This window comes from Syngnathoides biaculeatus, chromosome 16 (genome assembly GCF_019802595.1).
Source record: "Syngnathoides biaculeatus isolate LvHL_M chromosome 16, ASM1980259v1, whole genome shotgun sequence".
NCBI classification, from domain to species: domain Eukaryota; kingdom Metazoa; phylum Chordata; class Actinopteri; order Syngnathiformes; family Syngnathidae; genus Syngnathoides; species Syngnathoides biaculeatus.
Window position 1 is genome coordinate 20,789,226 of NC_084655.1, and position 15,799 is coordinate 20,805,024.

Consider the following 15,799-nt stretch of genomic DNA (forward strand, 5'->3'; position numbering starts at 1 on the left):
TGGTCGTCGCGGGCTACCATTCGCCCGCGGGCACCACGTTGGTGACCACTTTTACAATAATATACTTTAGGAATAAAACTTCTGTATCATTTTTTAAATAGTATTTTGGCCTCCTGCAATTCATTCTTTGCGGTGGAGCATTAACAGCTATTTTTTATTTTTATGTATTTTTTCCCGGCGGTACTTGAAGAAAAGATTGTTCTTCAGGGGATAAGAAGAGTGGAGAACAAACGCATAACGTGTACACCTTAATTTTATACCCTGATGGGAAAAACAATTACAACAACTACAAAAAGCAGACAGGAATTCTGTTTTTTCTCATCACTCACCTTCGTCAGTCATCGTTTGCAGAGTTACTCCGACGTCGTTGTAAACAGCACCGTATTTCAAAATATGTATGCATTGACAGCAATTGGCAGTGTAACGAGTCTATTTTGAATTAAAAAAAACACAATTGTATAAAAACTCTGAAACCGAAATAATGTATACTATCGTGTTCATCATTACTGCCCTCGTGTGGTCACGACGACTTCACGAATTTACTGTACACTGCTACACATTCTTCATTTCCGGTAGGAGCAACAAAAATTAGACAGGATAATAAAATGAGCAACGAAAATAAAAAGGAATATTTTAAAACATGTATTAATCTGTAACGTTCAGGGTTTTAATGAATACAGTATCTTATTTTATTAATACTCACGTATGGTGAAACGTCTAGTCACGTGACCGGCGATCCTGCTGCTTCCGCTTTGAGAACGAGTTGTCAAATTTCTTTCCACTGCTCCACTTTTCGTTCCCGACAGACCGGAAAAAAAGATCCCAGGGAGGTTGTTATCGCCATCTTTATTGTAAGTACGTTTCTTTAAAATATGAAAAAAAAAAGCAGCAGAAGATTATCGAGCTGCGAAATTAACAAAATGAGGTTTTTGACTATCGACGTTCTTATATATTGATCAACAGGTGCGCAAATTAGCCACAGTGTAAAGTCATTATTCAAACGAGGCGGTCTAAACCAAGCTAATTAGCCCACTAGTGCCGCAGAACGGTTATTTTCAATTCTACGAGTTGGTTATCTCGGTGCAAATCATATTTGCGATGCTAAAACGTTTTGCTAACTTCACTGAAATAACTCCTTGAGTGTTTAACGTTAATAAAGTTAGCAGAGACGCTCACTGTCAAATTAGCTGGTTAACAGTACGGTATATGTTCCTGCCTTTGACAGGTCACGCTGTCATGTAGAAAGTATATTTATCAGTTTATATCTGTCTAATATCCGTTTGGTTAGTCACAAAGCAATAGCGTATGTTTATTTTTGTCCTTAAATTGAGGGAATAGTAAGGCTTCATGGTGCGACAAGTCACATGCTCCCCTTATAATCCACAGTTAATCCATGTGTGGTCCTGAGCCCTGTTACATAGTTGTTAAAGTGCATCTATGACATAAGATATCCCTTCCTTTCCTTATGTCATTGCAAAAAAATTGCTCCCGATTGTGCCTGATTGAGTCTGTGCTGCCAATCTACACCAGCGCTCAATTTGTGTGTTTAGTGTTTGCCAGCGTAACTGCACTGCTGCCCTGATCATGGGTTTCAGCATAAAGGAAAATCCGTTTGATTTTCTTTTCTCTCGTTGTCACATGGCGACCTCTCGCACGCTGCTGTTAAAGTGCACACATATCTGATATTATTCGTTTAAATCGTTGGTAAACATCACACTGAAGTTCTATGCAGGGACCTTGTGCAAATGTAAATGTAAGTGGACCAAGCCTTGATGCAGATGTCCGAGATTATTTGACACCACCTTTATTTATTTATTTTTTTATATAATTGCCTAAATTAATAGTCTAACCTTAAACATAGAACAGATGATGATGATCTCAAAACGCATTTATACTGTTAGGGATGGAAAATACACTACCACAAAGTTCACTGTAAATGTTCCTGCGATCTATTTATTGATTTTTCCCAAGGTGATCTTTGCTTCCTGAAGGGGTTTCCTGGGGCACCTGTAAACCCGCCACCAACATGGGGGAGCTCTTCAGGAGCGAGGAGATGACGCTGGCGCAGCTCTTCCTCCAGTCGGAGGCTGCTTACTGCTGCGTCAGTGAGCTGGGCGAGATCGGGATGGTGCAGTTCCGAGACGTGAGTCGCCGATTCCAATGTGGATTATCCGGTCGTGTTCTCAAAATGGCTACGGTGCGCCGAGGGGAGGGGTTACGATTCAGGAATGTTGGGGACAATGTGTTCATACCTCGCGGCAGCATCTCGATCATGTGCTCACAGCTGATGCTTCATTCTTTACGAGTACGACCGTTCCCAACCAGCCCTGAGGGAAGCGATGTGATGGAGGTGGATCATGTTGTACACTCGCTGAAAGCAATGCCAGAATTGTCTTAATAGTGGTTGCTTATTTACTAAACTGCATGTCATTTATTTTAATAAGGCATATATTTGTACAAATGATCAGAATTAGAATTGCTTTCCATGCTTAAAGGCACATCCAAGGGCTTCATTTTAGATCCATCCTTTAATTTTCAAAGTGGAGCCGAAGTTGCTGTCCTAAGGATGGATGAATCATCAGCAATATTAGCAGTTGCGCTCATTGTCTTTATTGTTCTTGCAGTTAAATCCTGACGTGAACGTGTTCCAGCGCAAGTTTGTCAACGAGGTTCGGCGATGTGAAGAAATGGACCGCAAACTGAGTGAGTCATTGTCCAGGGTTAAAGCAAGGAACTATTCCTGGGAGTAGCTGAAATGCAAGAAAATACAAAACTGAGAAATGACAAAAACATCCATCCACCGTTCCATTTTCTTTGCCGCTTATCCTCACGAGGGTCGCGGGCAGTGCTGGATCCTATCCCAGCTGTCAACGGGCAGGAGGCTGGTGGAGTTTCCTTCATGAAAGCAAAACAGTGCCGTCTCATTTGCAGGGTTTGTTGAGAAAGAGATCAAGAAGGCCGATATCCCGGTCATCGACACCGGGGAGAACCCCGAAGTCCCTGTCCCGAGAGACATGATTGACTTGGAGGTGAGGGAGAGTGAGTGTTGCTGCCATCATTTGCTGTCGGTCGTCTCACCCTGGAGGGCAGATATTAACTTCCCTCTCGTCTTCCTTCCCCTCAGGCCACGTTTGAGAAGCTCGAAAATGAGTTGAAAGAAATCAACACCAACCAGGAAGCCCTGAAGAAGAACTTCCTGGAGCTGACCGAGCTAAAGCACATTCTGCGTCGCACGCAGCAGTTTTTTGACGAGGTCAGCCAAACAGTACAGATACGAAGGCAGAAAGAGGATGTTACATGTTTAGAACGCTTAGCATTTCGATTGCAATTTTTTTTCCGCACTGTTGCCCCAGTGGCAGTGCCGCTCGACCGCCTCCCCCAAACGCCACCGTCTCGTCCGCGTCTGTCGAGTCATCTTTAATGAGTTGTAATGAGCCGTGGGAGAGGTTAATCATTTAGCTCGACAGGCTGCCGTTTAGCTATTAACCCTCTACGCTGGTCTCCGTCCCTGTCGTGTTGTTTTTACCGTGTTATGCAAAACGCTCCTGCAGATGGAAGACCCCACTCTGCTGGAGGAGTCGTCCACCCTGCTGGACCCTAACGAGGTCAATCGGGGGACTCCTCTCAGACTCGGGTAAGTCCTACTGTGCGGGGTTTAGTGTCGTACCCGAGGCTTCATAAATTGTACACGTACTAACAATGAATTTGTCTGCGTTACAGATTTGTGGCTGGAGTCATCGGAAGGGAGCGCATCCCCACGTTCGAGAGGATGCTGTGGAGAGTTTGCAGAGGGAATGTCTTCTTAAGGCAGGCGAACATTGAGGACTCACTGGAGGACCCTACTTCAGTAAGCATGAGACTTAAAGGAGACATACACTTTTTTTTCTGCTGTTTCTATGCACCCTATTTGTTCATTCACTTGCTTTTGTCAAAGCATCCAAGGGGGGTTTACAATTTTTTTTTTTCCTTCGAGCGCCGTACACAGAAAAATCAATATAATCAGAGAATAAAGGATGTAAGGTTCATTTTAACATTCTTTGACTTTCTGTCAGAGGTGACAAGCAAATAGCTTCAGCTTTCTTTCAGGATTTCGGGGTGACTCGCTGCTTTGCATCTGCAAGAATAGAGCCGAATCCACATTCAGAACTGATACAAGGGTAAATTTTATAATCAGCTGCAAATTTTCCAAGGCATTCTTTAGGATGATGAACTTGATATGTAAACAAATTAAAAACAGAAAAAGGAGGAAATCATTTTTGGTTCTGACATTTCTTTTTTTCACCGGGTGGTTATGAAGAAAACAACTTTTTTTATTTGTAAATGGCTTATTCTGTTCATTGCACATAGAAATGCTTAACCTAAAAGCAATATTACTACTGGTATTCTTCACGGGAGTCGCAGCTGTGGTGGATGTGGGTGTCACATCCCACCCACTTTTGGCAACCATACATTTCATGCTGCCCCCTCTACCTATTTTTGTATGTTTGAAATCACACAGCAGACTGTCCTGTTATTTTTAGTATATGATACAGGCTCCCTGAAAAAAATAAAATAAAATACAGTGGGCAAGGAATGGCCCTGGGACGTAGTTTGAACCCCTCTCAAATACACCAACAAGATACACAAGATGTGTTTGTGGCGCCTGCAGCGAAAAGATTGTCAGCTGCATATACACCACAATTCATCAGAATTCAGAATAAGCTTGCTCACAGGCAGATTTTTGGATGGGCAGGCACTCCGGAGGTGAAAATATTTGATTCCAAACATCCATCCATCCATTTTCTGAGCAGCTTATCCTCACAAGGGTCACGGGAGTGCTGGACCTTATCCCAGCTATCATCGGATAGGAGATGGGGCACACCTTGAAGTGGTTGCCAGCCAATTGCAGGGCACATGGAGACAGACAGCAGTCAAACTCACGATCACACCTTTAGAGTCTCCAATGAATACATGTGGGAGGAAACCGCAGTGCCCACCCGGAGAAAACCCACGCAGGCACGGGGGGAGAGCATGCCTACTCCACACAGGTGCGGCCGAGATTTGAACCCGGGTCCTCAGAACTGTGAGGCCAACGTTCTAGCCAGTTGCTCTACTGTTCCACCCTGCGTCCAAGCAATAAAAAAACAAAAATTGATAATGCACACTGGAGTTTTGTGTCTCGACAGGGCGATCAGGTCCACAAGTCGGTCTTCATCATCTTCTTCCAGGGAGACCAGCTGAAGAACAGAGTCAAGAAGATTTGTGAGGGGTAAGGAAACAAAAACCGCATTATTTAATTCATCATTGATTTTGCTCACCTGTGCCTTTCCTCAATAGCTTTCGAGCAACTTTGTACCCATGTCCAGAAACTCCTCAGGAGAGGAAGGAGATGCTCGCGGGGGTGAACGCCCGTATCGATGACTTGCAAATGGTAATTACATTCATGCTCACATGCCTGCGTTGTCATACAGCAAGTACACATTTCCCCTCGCACAATTCCACAAGGTGCTGAACCAGACGGAGGACCACAGGCAGCGGGTCCTGCAGGCGGCGGCCAAGGCGGTGCGCGTGTGGGTTATCAAGGTTAGGAAGATGAAGGCCATCTACCACACCCTCAACCTGTGCAACATCGACGTCACCCAGAAGTGTCTCATTGCTGAGGTTTGGTGTCCCGTCTCTGACCTGGACTCCATACAGTTCGCTCTACGCAGGGGCACGGTGAGTAGTCGGCATTTAACATTAGATACACTTGCATGTATTAGAACAGACCATGCTGTATAAGATTATCTATTCATCCATCCATGTTCCCTTGAGCTTGTTTCAGAAGGGTGGCAGGTGAGCTAGAACGTATTTCAGTTTGAATTTCAACAAGAGGCAGGATACACCCTGGACCAGTTGCTAGCCAATCGCAGGGCAGAAAAAGACAACTATTCACACCTATTGATAATTTATTCTTCACTGAACCTAACCTACAAGGTTGTGGAAAGCGGGGAAAACCCACGCGTGCACGTGGAGAATACAAACTTTGATACAGGATAGCTGGAACCGAGCTCTGAAAACACAACCGCAGAACTCTTGAGCCAGACGTGCTCATTGCTACTGTGTTAAACTGAATGTATAGCAGCAACCAACTATCTTTTTGTCGCTACGTACTTCCTCTGTGTTTGAAATATTATGCTATTATTCACAGCAAAATAAGCACTTTTTTTAAAAGCAGCTAAATTAATTTACCCTATAAGCCTTTTTGTGTAAGGGTATAAGTCTTAATAAAAAAGACAGATTACGCAGTGGTAAAGTGGCGCTGATAAAACACCTGTCGTTCAGGAGAAGAGCGGCTCTACCGTACCTTCCATCCTGAACAGGATGCAGACCACACAGACCCCGCCCACATACAACAAGACAAACAAGCTGACCTCCGGTTTTCAAAACATTGTGGATGCCTACGGAATTGGCAGCTACCGTGAGATCAACCCAGGTACGCATGCGCGCCGCACGTTTGTCATCATTCTATAGACCGCCTGTCCCCTCATCACTCATCTCTTCCCCTGCATCTGACGTGCAACCACTCCAGCCCCATACACCATCATCACCTTCCCGTTCCTGTTCGCCGTCATGTTCGGTGACTTAGGCCACGGCGTGCTCATGACTTGCGCCGCCCTTTACCTTGTCTTGCGAGAGAACCGGCTGATTGCCCAGAAGAACGACAACGAGGTATCGACCCCCACATTCCATCATCCACCCCATCATATTCCCATGTGCATGTGATGCCACTTCCCGCTGAGCCTTCGGGAGACGTTTTTTTTTTTTTTTTTAACTTGGCTATTTTATATCAGATGTTCAGTATGGTGTTTGCGGGGCGCTACATCATCCTGCTGATGGGCATCTTCTCCGTCTACACGGGCATCATTTACAACGACTGCTTCTCCAAGTCGCTCAACGTCTTCGGGTCGGGCTGGAGCGTGCGACCCATGTTTGACTCCCGCGTTGGAGGCAACTGGACGTAAGTGCCGTGGTGGGATCAAAAAATCTAGGATTAATTAAAAAAACGACAAGTTCTTCTTACTTTGTTTTCAGGCTAGATATGCTTGAAGGCAATCGAATTTTGCAGTTGGATCCCGCGGTCGACGGTGTGTTCAAAGGACCGTACCCGATTGGGATTGATCCGGTAATTTGTCTGCTCCTATGCAAATGGGAAATAGTGGGGACATCTTGCGTTGCACCTACGGGGAAAGGACAATGAGAGAGAAAGTTGTAGATTGCATATATAAAAGACATTTTACTTTTATGGGAAGACTTTGTTCAAGACCTTGGTGTGGTTTTGTGATTCTTCCACACTAAACGTATCCTCTAGGATCTTGCTGACAAACAAAAGACATTACTTTGACTTGAAAGCAAAATTATGCAATGATCACCAGCTTGCTCTATTCTTTATTCCGTCCCACCGAGCATTAAGAGTCCTGAAATATTTTTTAATTTAGCTGTTTTTTTTTTTCCTAAAATTGCTCGATTTGATTTACTGTACAGTTGAGCCCTTCTATTCACGGGCGTACGGGCAAAGGCCAACTGAAAATCTGTGAATAATTGATGGTCCCTTATAATGGCCATGAAATAAACGCATATAAGCAGTTAAAAAAATGCAAATAATTTGGAGATGGGTTCAAAACAATGCAAATTAGTGGGCATGCCCATGGTTAACAGGGTGTAGGTTTCACATTTTGAAAAATCAAAAGTGGCCCTTCAGCACAGATTTTTTTTTTTTTTCCCAAGCCGGCCGATAGCCCAACTCTCAATTGATTAGGAGGAGTGACTGTTTTGTTATTATTTTTTTTTTATTCCAATTTTTTTAAATCTCAAATGGACTCACTTCATGGTTCAAAGATGGTTGTACACACTAAACAACATCTTCACCGTCAGATTTGGAACATCGCAACGAACAAGCTGACCTTCTTGAACTCCTTCAAGATGAAGATGTCGGTCATCCTGGGTGTCATCCACATGCTTTTTGGAGTCACTCTGAGTCTCTTCAACCACCTGTGAGCACTTCTCACCTCAGTATTTCGTTCTCATTCCCACCCTTCATGTCATCACCTCTCTTCTTCGTCTTTGTGTAAGTTATTTCAAGAAACCGCTGAACATCTATTTGGGATTCATCCCCGAGATCGTCTTCATGTCCAGCCTCTTTGGCTACCTGGTGCTGCTCATCTTCTATAAGTGGCTCTCATACGACGTGCGGCTGTCGCGCGACGCTCCAAGTCTGCTGATTGCCTTCATCAACATGTTCCTCTTTAACTACAACGACCCTACCGTCAAACCGCTCTACACGGGACAGGTTAGGAGAACCACTTGTGGGTAAAATGGCAATCTTTTTAGTACAAAAAAAATAACTTGTGTTCCTTCATGAATTTCTTACAGCAAGCCCTGCAGACCCTCCTAGTGCTCATTGCCTTGGCGTGTGTTCCTTGCATGTTGATCGTGAAAACTCTGGTCCTGCGAAGGCAATATTTATGGCGCAAAAACCTGGTAAGGATGCATTTTGACGCACGTTCTTCACCCACGCTTCCCACGTACAGGATTCCTACAATACTGGCTTAATCCAAATATGGACATCAGATTGTGCCAAAGTCCATAATTCAATTAAGAAAATTAATCACAGAAAGAGTTGGTATGAAGACACTTCCAGACCTGAAATATAAAACGTTGAAATGGACACCACCACGTATTGAGGCGTGCCAGTCTTATCAGTAACATCGGCCAATGCAGTCGTGGAGTCACATTACTCTAAATCAGGGGTCCGGAACCTGTGACTCGGGAGCCATGTCTGGCTCTTTTGATGTTGCATATGGCTCGCAGAGCCCTCATCACTACAATACTGTACAATATAATTTCTGTCACGTAGGCAACGCAAATGAGCAGGGACAGTTTGTCCTAGTGGGGTTGCCGTAGTTCAACGCAGCAGTCGACGTGCCCAGGCGCAGAAGGTTCCAACGCAGAGCAGGTAGCAACAACTAATTGTGCAAACGATCGCTCAAAGAAAAAAAGATGGGGGAGTTCTACAGTTTTCGGCAAGACTGGACAGCAATTCACAGATGGAGGAGTGTGCCAAAGCGTTCGTGTCTGATGATTGCAATGAAGTTTTTGACATGTTTTTGCACAAAGACAAGATAATCAAACAAATAAACCGTCATGATGGCAAATCAAATTGAATTACGTTCACGATTAATGGATGGAAGTCTCAACGCCTGCATGAAGCTTAATCTAACGATGTATGAAAGGCTATAAAGCCATCAGCACCAGAAGTCACATTAATGTTAAGAAGTATTTTTGTTATCATTGGTTAGCAAGATCATAACAATGTTATTTCAAATATTTCCGAGACTTATTGTACTCTAAAAGTGTTGGTTCTACATAAATGCGCAAATACACGTGTATTTAGTTTTTAAAATATTGCATGGTTCTTTTGAAATTACATTTTGGCATTTATGTCTCTGTCAGCCTAAGAGGTTCCCAACCCCTGCTCTAAACATTTATTTGAAGTACAGTTATAGGCCATAAATATGAAATAATCATAGTAAGTAATGAGGTCACTGAGTGCGCTTTGTTGCACCTTATGATGACATATAGTTATCTATCTCTAATGTGTTTTTACAGAAATAAAATCATAATTGCACTAAATATTTGTATAGTATCAACCACTTAAATGACGAACAGCAAGTATGGTTCTAACAGTGATGACACTTTCTTCGGCCACTGCACAAACTCTCTTATTGCGTCCCTTGAGTAACCTCAGACCGTCGAATGTCTGCACCGTCGCAAACTGAACAGCGCACGTATTCCTCCTCCAACCTCAGGGCACACAGAACTTTGGTGGCATCCGCGTGGGCAACGGGCCCACTGAGGACGAGGCGGAAATCATCCAGCACGACCAGCTGTCTCCACAATCCGATGACGAGCCTGAGGTGAGGCTGTCTCGGCCTTTGAATTATTTATTTGTGCGCAGGTTCCACGGCAAACATCCATTATGTATGAAGACTAGTGTTACTGTCCCCTGCGCAACTTCAAATACTCTGAGGTCGAATGACAAATTCTTCGGTCTTCCACCGTTGTGTTTGGCTTTTTCGTTGGCATATTCCTTGCAACAGTTATCCCATAATGAGGAAAAACTGAGCATTTTAGGGACGAGAGAAAAACACGACTTAACGCACAATTAGGTTTTCTGACTCCGACCGTGGAACAAATTGACTTGGATGAGTTCCTCCGAGAAAACTATTTTGAAACTCTGGAAAAATCGGATGTCATCGAGCAAATGTGTTCCACTTTAGCAGTTCTACTGTGTATGAAATTGTTGTAGTTTGACTATGTGTCTCAAATTCATCACTTTTTTGAGTGTGTAACCCATTTCTTCCTTGGCTGTTTGTGTGTGTGTGATCAATAATCAAGCGTTGTCTTCTGTCGTCTGCTTTCAAGGCCCGTGAGGAGGAAGAGGTAGGTCCTGAAGCCTGCCACCTTTCCTTGTGCATGCATCCCTCTCTCTCACTCTCTCTCACTTTCTTCCTCCCTCAGCTCCCCCCCCCCCCCCACCTTGTATTGTGTTGGTGTATATGTGTCAGGAATTTCAGTTGGAATGACACAGAGCATCACTTTTACCTTATGGGTTCACTCCTTTAATGTCTGATAACGGAGCTACAAAACGAGCAACACGATTCTTGACTAAGCTCAGGGGAGCTCATCGGGGTCTCCGAAAGTCCACCGTACTGACCGGTACGTCTCTTGTCCCTCAGTTTAACTTTGCAGATGTGGCCGTGCACCAAGCGATACACACCATCGAATACTGCCTGGGTTGCATCTCCAACACGGCCTCCTACCTGAGACTTTGGGCCCTCAGTCTGGCTCACGCACGTAAGTTCACACTTCAAGGTTTGGTCAAATTGGAAGCAGAGATGTTTATATTAATGTAGCGCGGTGCTATCGTGGTTAGCGCGTCTGCCTCGCAATCAAGACATCTCAGGGAGGTTTTCTGTGGGTACACAGGCTTCCTCCTATATTTCAGGAATATGCACGTCTGGTTCGTTGAAGATGCTTAATCGTCCACGGTTGTAAGTGTTAAAGGTTACTCGTAGGGTGTACCCTACTTACTGCTACCCTGCTATAGCTAACAAGTGCTATGAAAATAGTTGGAGATAGTTTTGTTTATATTTGTACAGTTATATTGGATTCTCCCTTTTTTATGTGCACAGCATGAGTAATAATTTTGTAGTTCCAAAATTTAAAAAAAAACTTTCTATACAACATTTTTCACTGGCTGCCACATATTTAATATTGAATAACTACCGGAATTCCCGGCCTACAGAGCGCACCTGGTTACAAGCCTCAGCGAGTACATTTGTAAAGGAAATACCATTCGGGACATAAATACCCCACAGCTGTGGAAAAGCCGCAAGTGCCCACATTGAAACAGATATTTACAAAGAAAGTACACAGAAAGAGTTTAAGTGTGAGTGTGCCGAGGAAGTGACTTTTACCGGCCCTGTTAGCGCTGCGCTAGCACGGCACTAGTGCTAACGCTAAAGCTAACAGTCTCGATTAAGCTAAAACTTCTCGTTAAATATCACTGAGACACGCCGGTAACACAGCGGCAACCCGCTAGCACAGCGCTAACACTAGCGTAGCACAAACAGGGCCGGAAAAAGTCACTTCCTCGGCACATACATTCCACCAGTCTCATTCTTACCTTTTCCGCTCGCATGCCCCCCTGCGGCTGTTAGAAAAAATTAATCACTGCATAAACTGCAGGGTTGAAATTGTGTGGAAAATGTCACGGCTTGTAGGCTGGAAATTACGGTATCTTAAAATTCAGTAAAGCGATAAATTGTCCTGATTGGCGATCAAGAAACTGGAGGCAAAGAGTTCTTACATACAATATTTAAAATGAGTTTTTTTTTTTGAAAATCAGTCTGGTGGACTACATTAGTCTTTAACAAGCGTACAAGTGAAATTTTCGATGGCCATCGCTGTCTTAATAGCAGAATTGAACTTCATAAGATACCAAGTTTGATCACGAAAACAAAAAGTCCCTGCTGACGCAAAACGCCGTGTGGTTTATGACAGAGTTGTCCGAGGTGCTGTGGTCCATGGTGATGCGCGTCGGCCTCTCCACACGCGGCGTGGTGGGCTTCTTCGTGCTCGCCGTCGTCTTTTATTTCTTCGCCGTGCTCACAGTGGCCATCCTGCTCATCATGGAGGGCCTCTCCGCCTTCCTGCACGCGCTGCGACTGCACTGGTGAGCGCCACCCCGCGTTATTAGCCTTGTGGGGGTCTTTTACTCTGTTACAGAGGCAGCGCCAGACTTATTCTAAAAGCTCCTGGGCCAGAGTTGATTTGCTGATTAGCAAATGACTTGGCATGGGCTCAGCAGTTAAGGCAACAATCGGGCCTATTGACTGCGCAAAGTAAAGTTACTCCCTGTTAAAGGGCCTGTTTAAAAGAAGCATTGTAAAAGTCTCCTTTTTAAACTTATTTATACAATTTTATTTGAAAAGGTTTGCTTATACAGTAAACTTAAAAAGGTTGATTTACTTTGCTTTAAGTACTATTGACTTTTTAAATTAAAAAATGTGCAGGAGTTAAATACTGTTTACATGAATTTATATTCCATTCATCATCATATGATAATGTAATACAGTAATAAATATCAAAACGAAACGTTTGGTTTAGTTCAATATTAAAATACAAATGACATTTGAAAAATTTAATGAACCACTTCAGCATTATTAAGTTTATGTTCTTGAAAGTAATTTTAAATAGATTTGCAAATTTATTTTTTTCTTCGCTTGACTTAATTTATTTCAAACAATATAATAAACATTGAGAAAGTGTTTTCATGTTTTGGTAGATTTATAAACCTTTATAGCCCATAGTCCGATTTATTATTATTTTTTTGGGTTGGTTTTTTTTTTTTTTTTTTAATATATAATATGTTAGGGAGTTACTGATGGTGTAGTGGTACACACGCCTGCCCTAGGGCGGGCAGCATGGGATCAATTCCCACTCAATGATGGTGTCAATAACTGCCCTGCGACTGACTGGCGACCAGTTCAGGGTGTAGTCTGCCTTTCGCCCGAAGCTAGCTGGGTTAGGCTCCAGCTTTTCCGTAACCCTTGTGAGGATAAGCGGCTTGGATAATGACATGACACAATATGTTAGCCTATTTGTGAACTTTAACACAACTTTTTCAACATCATCATGTGCCCCATCCCCTTTTTAGTTCCTCCGCTCCGGCTAAAAGCGCTCCTTTCTATTAGCGTCGCCATTTTTCTACTAAAATAGAGCCTGATCGTTTTCCCGGCAGGAAGTAGGCTTCTCATTCCCGTGGTGCGTGTCCAAGTCCTGCATTTGGCTACGGTGGGGAGGGCACTCAGTGGAATGGAGCGCAAGGGTCGCGAGCGTCAAGCTTCGCTCGGCGTTACCGGAAAACACCGCCGTGATGCATATTCCTTGTCGTGTGCATGTGTGTGTGTACACAGGGTGGAGTTCCAGAACAAGTTTTACACGGGTCAGGGCTTCAAGTTCCTCCCTTTCACCTTTGAAAGCATCCTGGATGGGAAGTTTGAAGATTAAGATCACCCTATTTGTTTGTTTGTTTTGTGTGTGTGTCTGTGTGTGTGTTTGTGTTGTAGTTGTTGAAATGGGCCATATTATGGAATTTCTTTCACAATTTAAAACAGTGCCCAGCTGTTTTAATATAACTTTCTTTGATAAACTGTGAAAATAACACAAAGGATGAACAATTGTATCACACTTGACATCCAACTTGTCACACTAAATGCAGGGGTTGGCTTTCGTTACCATGACGACTACGGGCTGAATTGGGCCTTTGTAATATAGCGATTCCGATTCAATATTGTCAATTTAGCAGCTTTGTCGCTATATTTAGCCGCTTTTCGAACTACTTTTTCCAAGAAAAAAAATGACCATCAACAAATCGAATGTCTTTTTGTTGTATTTTTGGGAAATTGAGGCTCGTACCAGAGCGAGAAATTTTCATCACTGTCCAAATGAACGGGGCTCGCAAATTTAGTACGGCAAGTTTGCATCGGCATTTTTGGGATTAGGCAGATAAGATTTGCTGTATTTGGTTGTTTCGTGTCACACTTGATGGGTGGGCTGGCACTGAAGACCCCTCAACTATCTGTAAGACATTAAAAAGTCAACTTTCCAAAATAAGTCTCCTTCAAAACTTTTCATCATCTCCAGAAAAGGGCTCGCGAAATCGGCGTTCTTTCAGGTAGCTTCGTCTGTCATGTCTGTGTGTCGTGTTTTGCATAGTTGAATAATATTATTTATGCGAGTGTTGTAGTGAATCGGTCAATGCTTGATTGGCAAACAGTGAAGGTCCCAAAAAAAAAAAAAAAAAAAAAAAAAAAAAGAAGTTGCTAAGCATTTATGTCACCAAACAATGCAACAGTCCTAAGTCAAAAAAATGCCACGGCTCAACTCGCTCAACAGGATCTTTGGTCGCTCCTCATGCTGGTTGTGTGTTTAACGCCGGATGATATATCCTCAATAAAAGTGCAAAGATCTTCTTTCTGTTTGGTCATGTTTGTTGTTGTTAGGGGGCTTCATGAAGCTGTTCAATTGAATTGGTTATGCAGGGAGTCCTCGGTCTACGACTGAGATCCGTTCCTACAGTAGCGACTTAACTCGAATTTCGACTTTAGTCGGATTCCGCCATTAAAGTCAGAATCAACATCAAAATGCTTTGTAAAAAAATAACAAATACATTGGAATAAACAAGATGATGTACTGAGCGTATGGAGAAGGGGAAGCTGTCCTTAGCTATTGCAAAGGAACCTGGTCCTCAATCCTCTCCAGCTCGACAAGAATCAAAGAACATGGTTTTGTGATCATTGTATCCGACATGGGAACGGAACCCTTCACATGCGCTAAGATACGGGCTTTGTCTTTAATAATTGTCACCACGATCGACCGACTGAAGCTTTCGTGGTGTTGGTGTTTCTCCTTTCTCCGATCTTTTTATGATCTTGAGCTCCGTTTCCATGGTAATGGATTTCGCAGCTTTCTTTTTGTCTAAAAAGGAGGGTGAAAAATGCGAAGATACTCCCGGTGCACACGGACAATTATTAGTCAGACAAACAGGAGGACGGGGAACTGGTGTTGTAAAATCGAAACGTCGAGACTGTCTAAACCCGAGGACTCCCTGTACTCATATGCACACGTTTACATACACCAAGAAGTCAAGCAAGTGATGGTAAAAACTTTTATGTTGCACTTTTCCTCCAAATAAGTGACAATCAAATACAAAGAAATCACAACAAAAACTCATGAAAATGTAATAGAAGCTAAAATTGTACATTAAATCAAAACTTTATGATGAAGGTATGTTTTAAGCTTTCCTTAAATCTTAATGCACTTTAAGAAAGAAAAAAAAAACACAAACATGAACTGTCAACCAAAAGAGTATTTGTCGTAAACAAAACAGTATATAGCAGTGGAATATAATGTTAGCTTGCAGAAGGTTAAAGCGGTTTAGGTTTTACGATGTAAAAATATTAAGATATATCGTAGGCTCCCTATCAGATGCACACGACCGCTACTGTATTTTTGTTTACCATGCAGTTGTATAATTGGATGCATATGACTATCAATATTATTATTTAAATTACAATTGAGCGATTTTTGTATACCACAAAATAGTTGAAATGTTAGCTATAGTTGTGATGAGTTTCCCCCCTTTCCTCAGTTTCCAGAACTGAAAAAAAAAAATAAAACTAGAATAGATTGTGATACATCTCAAAAGGCAACA

At 42.9% G+C, this 15,799-nt stretch overlaps 2 protein-coding genes across 7 annotated transcripts in view; one reads left to right on the top strand and one right to left on the bottom strand.

The window, feature by feature from the left end:
• cavin1a (caveolae associated protein 1a) overlaps window positions 1–826 on the bottom strand; it is a 16,707-nt gene extending 15,881 nt beyond the window's left edge. For 2 of the 4 annotated variants that reach the window (XM_061845939.1, XM_061845936.1), the window contains exon 1: window positions 704–826. The gene's annotated coding sequence lies outside the window, so the exon portion shown is untranslated. Of the gene's footprint in view, window positions 1–329; window positions 669–703 lie in introns of those variants that run through there. The other 2 variants (XM_061845940.1, XM_061845938.1) reach the window with 1 other exon arrangement.
• Window positions 714–14,558, top strand: atp6v0a1a (ATPase H+ transporting V0 subunit a1a). 3 transcript variants are annotated; one of them, XM_061845933.1, is made up of 22 exons: window positions 714–851; window positions 1,972–2,143; window positions 2,625–2,703; window positions 2,932–3,029; window positions 3,125–3,253; window positions 3,552–3,634; window positions 3,721–3,847; window positions 5,166–5,248; window positions 5,317–5,410; window positions 5,485–5,697; window positions 6,304–6,454; window positions 6,551–6,690; window positions 6,813–6,979; window positions 7,054–7,144; window positions 7,894–8,012; window positions 8,092–8,308; window positions 8,392–8,499; window positions 9,828–9,935; window positions 10,417–10,461; window positions 10,758–10,875; window positions 12,085–12,256; window positions 13,500–14,558. In XM_061845933.1, exons 2-22 carry the CDS (start codon window positions 2,027–2,029, stop codon window positions 13,591–13,593), a joined length of 2,553 nt encoding a protein of 850 aa, XP_061701917.1. In that variant the 5' UTR covers window positions 714–851; window positions 1,972–2,026; the 3' UTR covers window positions 13,594–14,558. The 3 variants fall into 3 exon arrangements, with proteins under 3 accessions (XP_061701917.1, XP_061701918.1, XP_061701919.1); XM_061845934.1 differs by having other exon boundaries at window positions 10,444–10,461; XM_061845935.1 differs by lacking the exon at window positions 10,417–10,461.
• Window positions 14,559–15,799: the final 1,241 nt, after the last annotated feature.

Excerpts from the sequence above, each read along its gene's own strand:
- atp6v0a1a (XM_061845933.1), top strand. The coding sequence starts at position 2,027 with ATGGGGGAGCTCTTCAGGAGCGAGGAGATGACGCTGGCGCAGCTCTTC. Across the intron at positions 3,635-3,720 it reads GGGACTCCTCTCAGACTCGG|ATTTGTGGCTGGAGTCATCG; the intron begins GTAAGTCCTACT and ends TCTGCGTTACAG. Across the intron at positions 3,848-5,165 it reads CACTGGAGGACCCTACTTCA|GGCGATCAGGTCCACAAGTC; the intron begins GTAAGCATGAGA and ends GTGTCTCGACAG.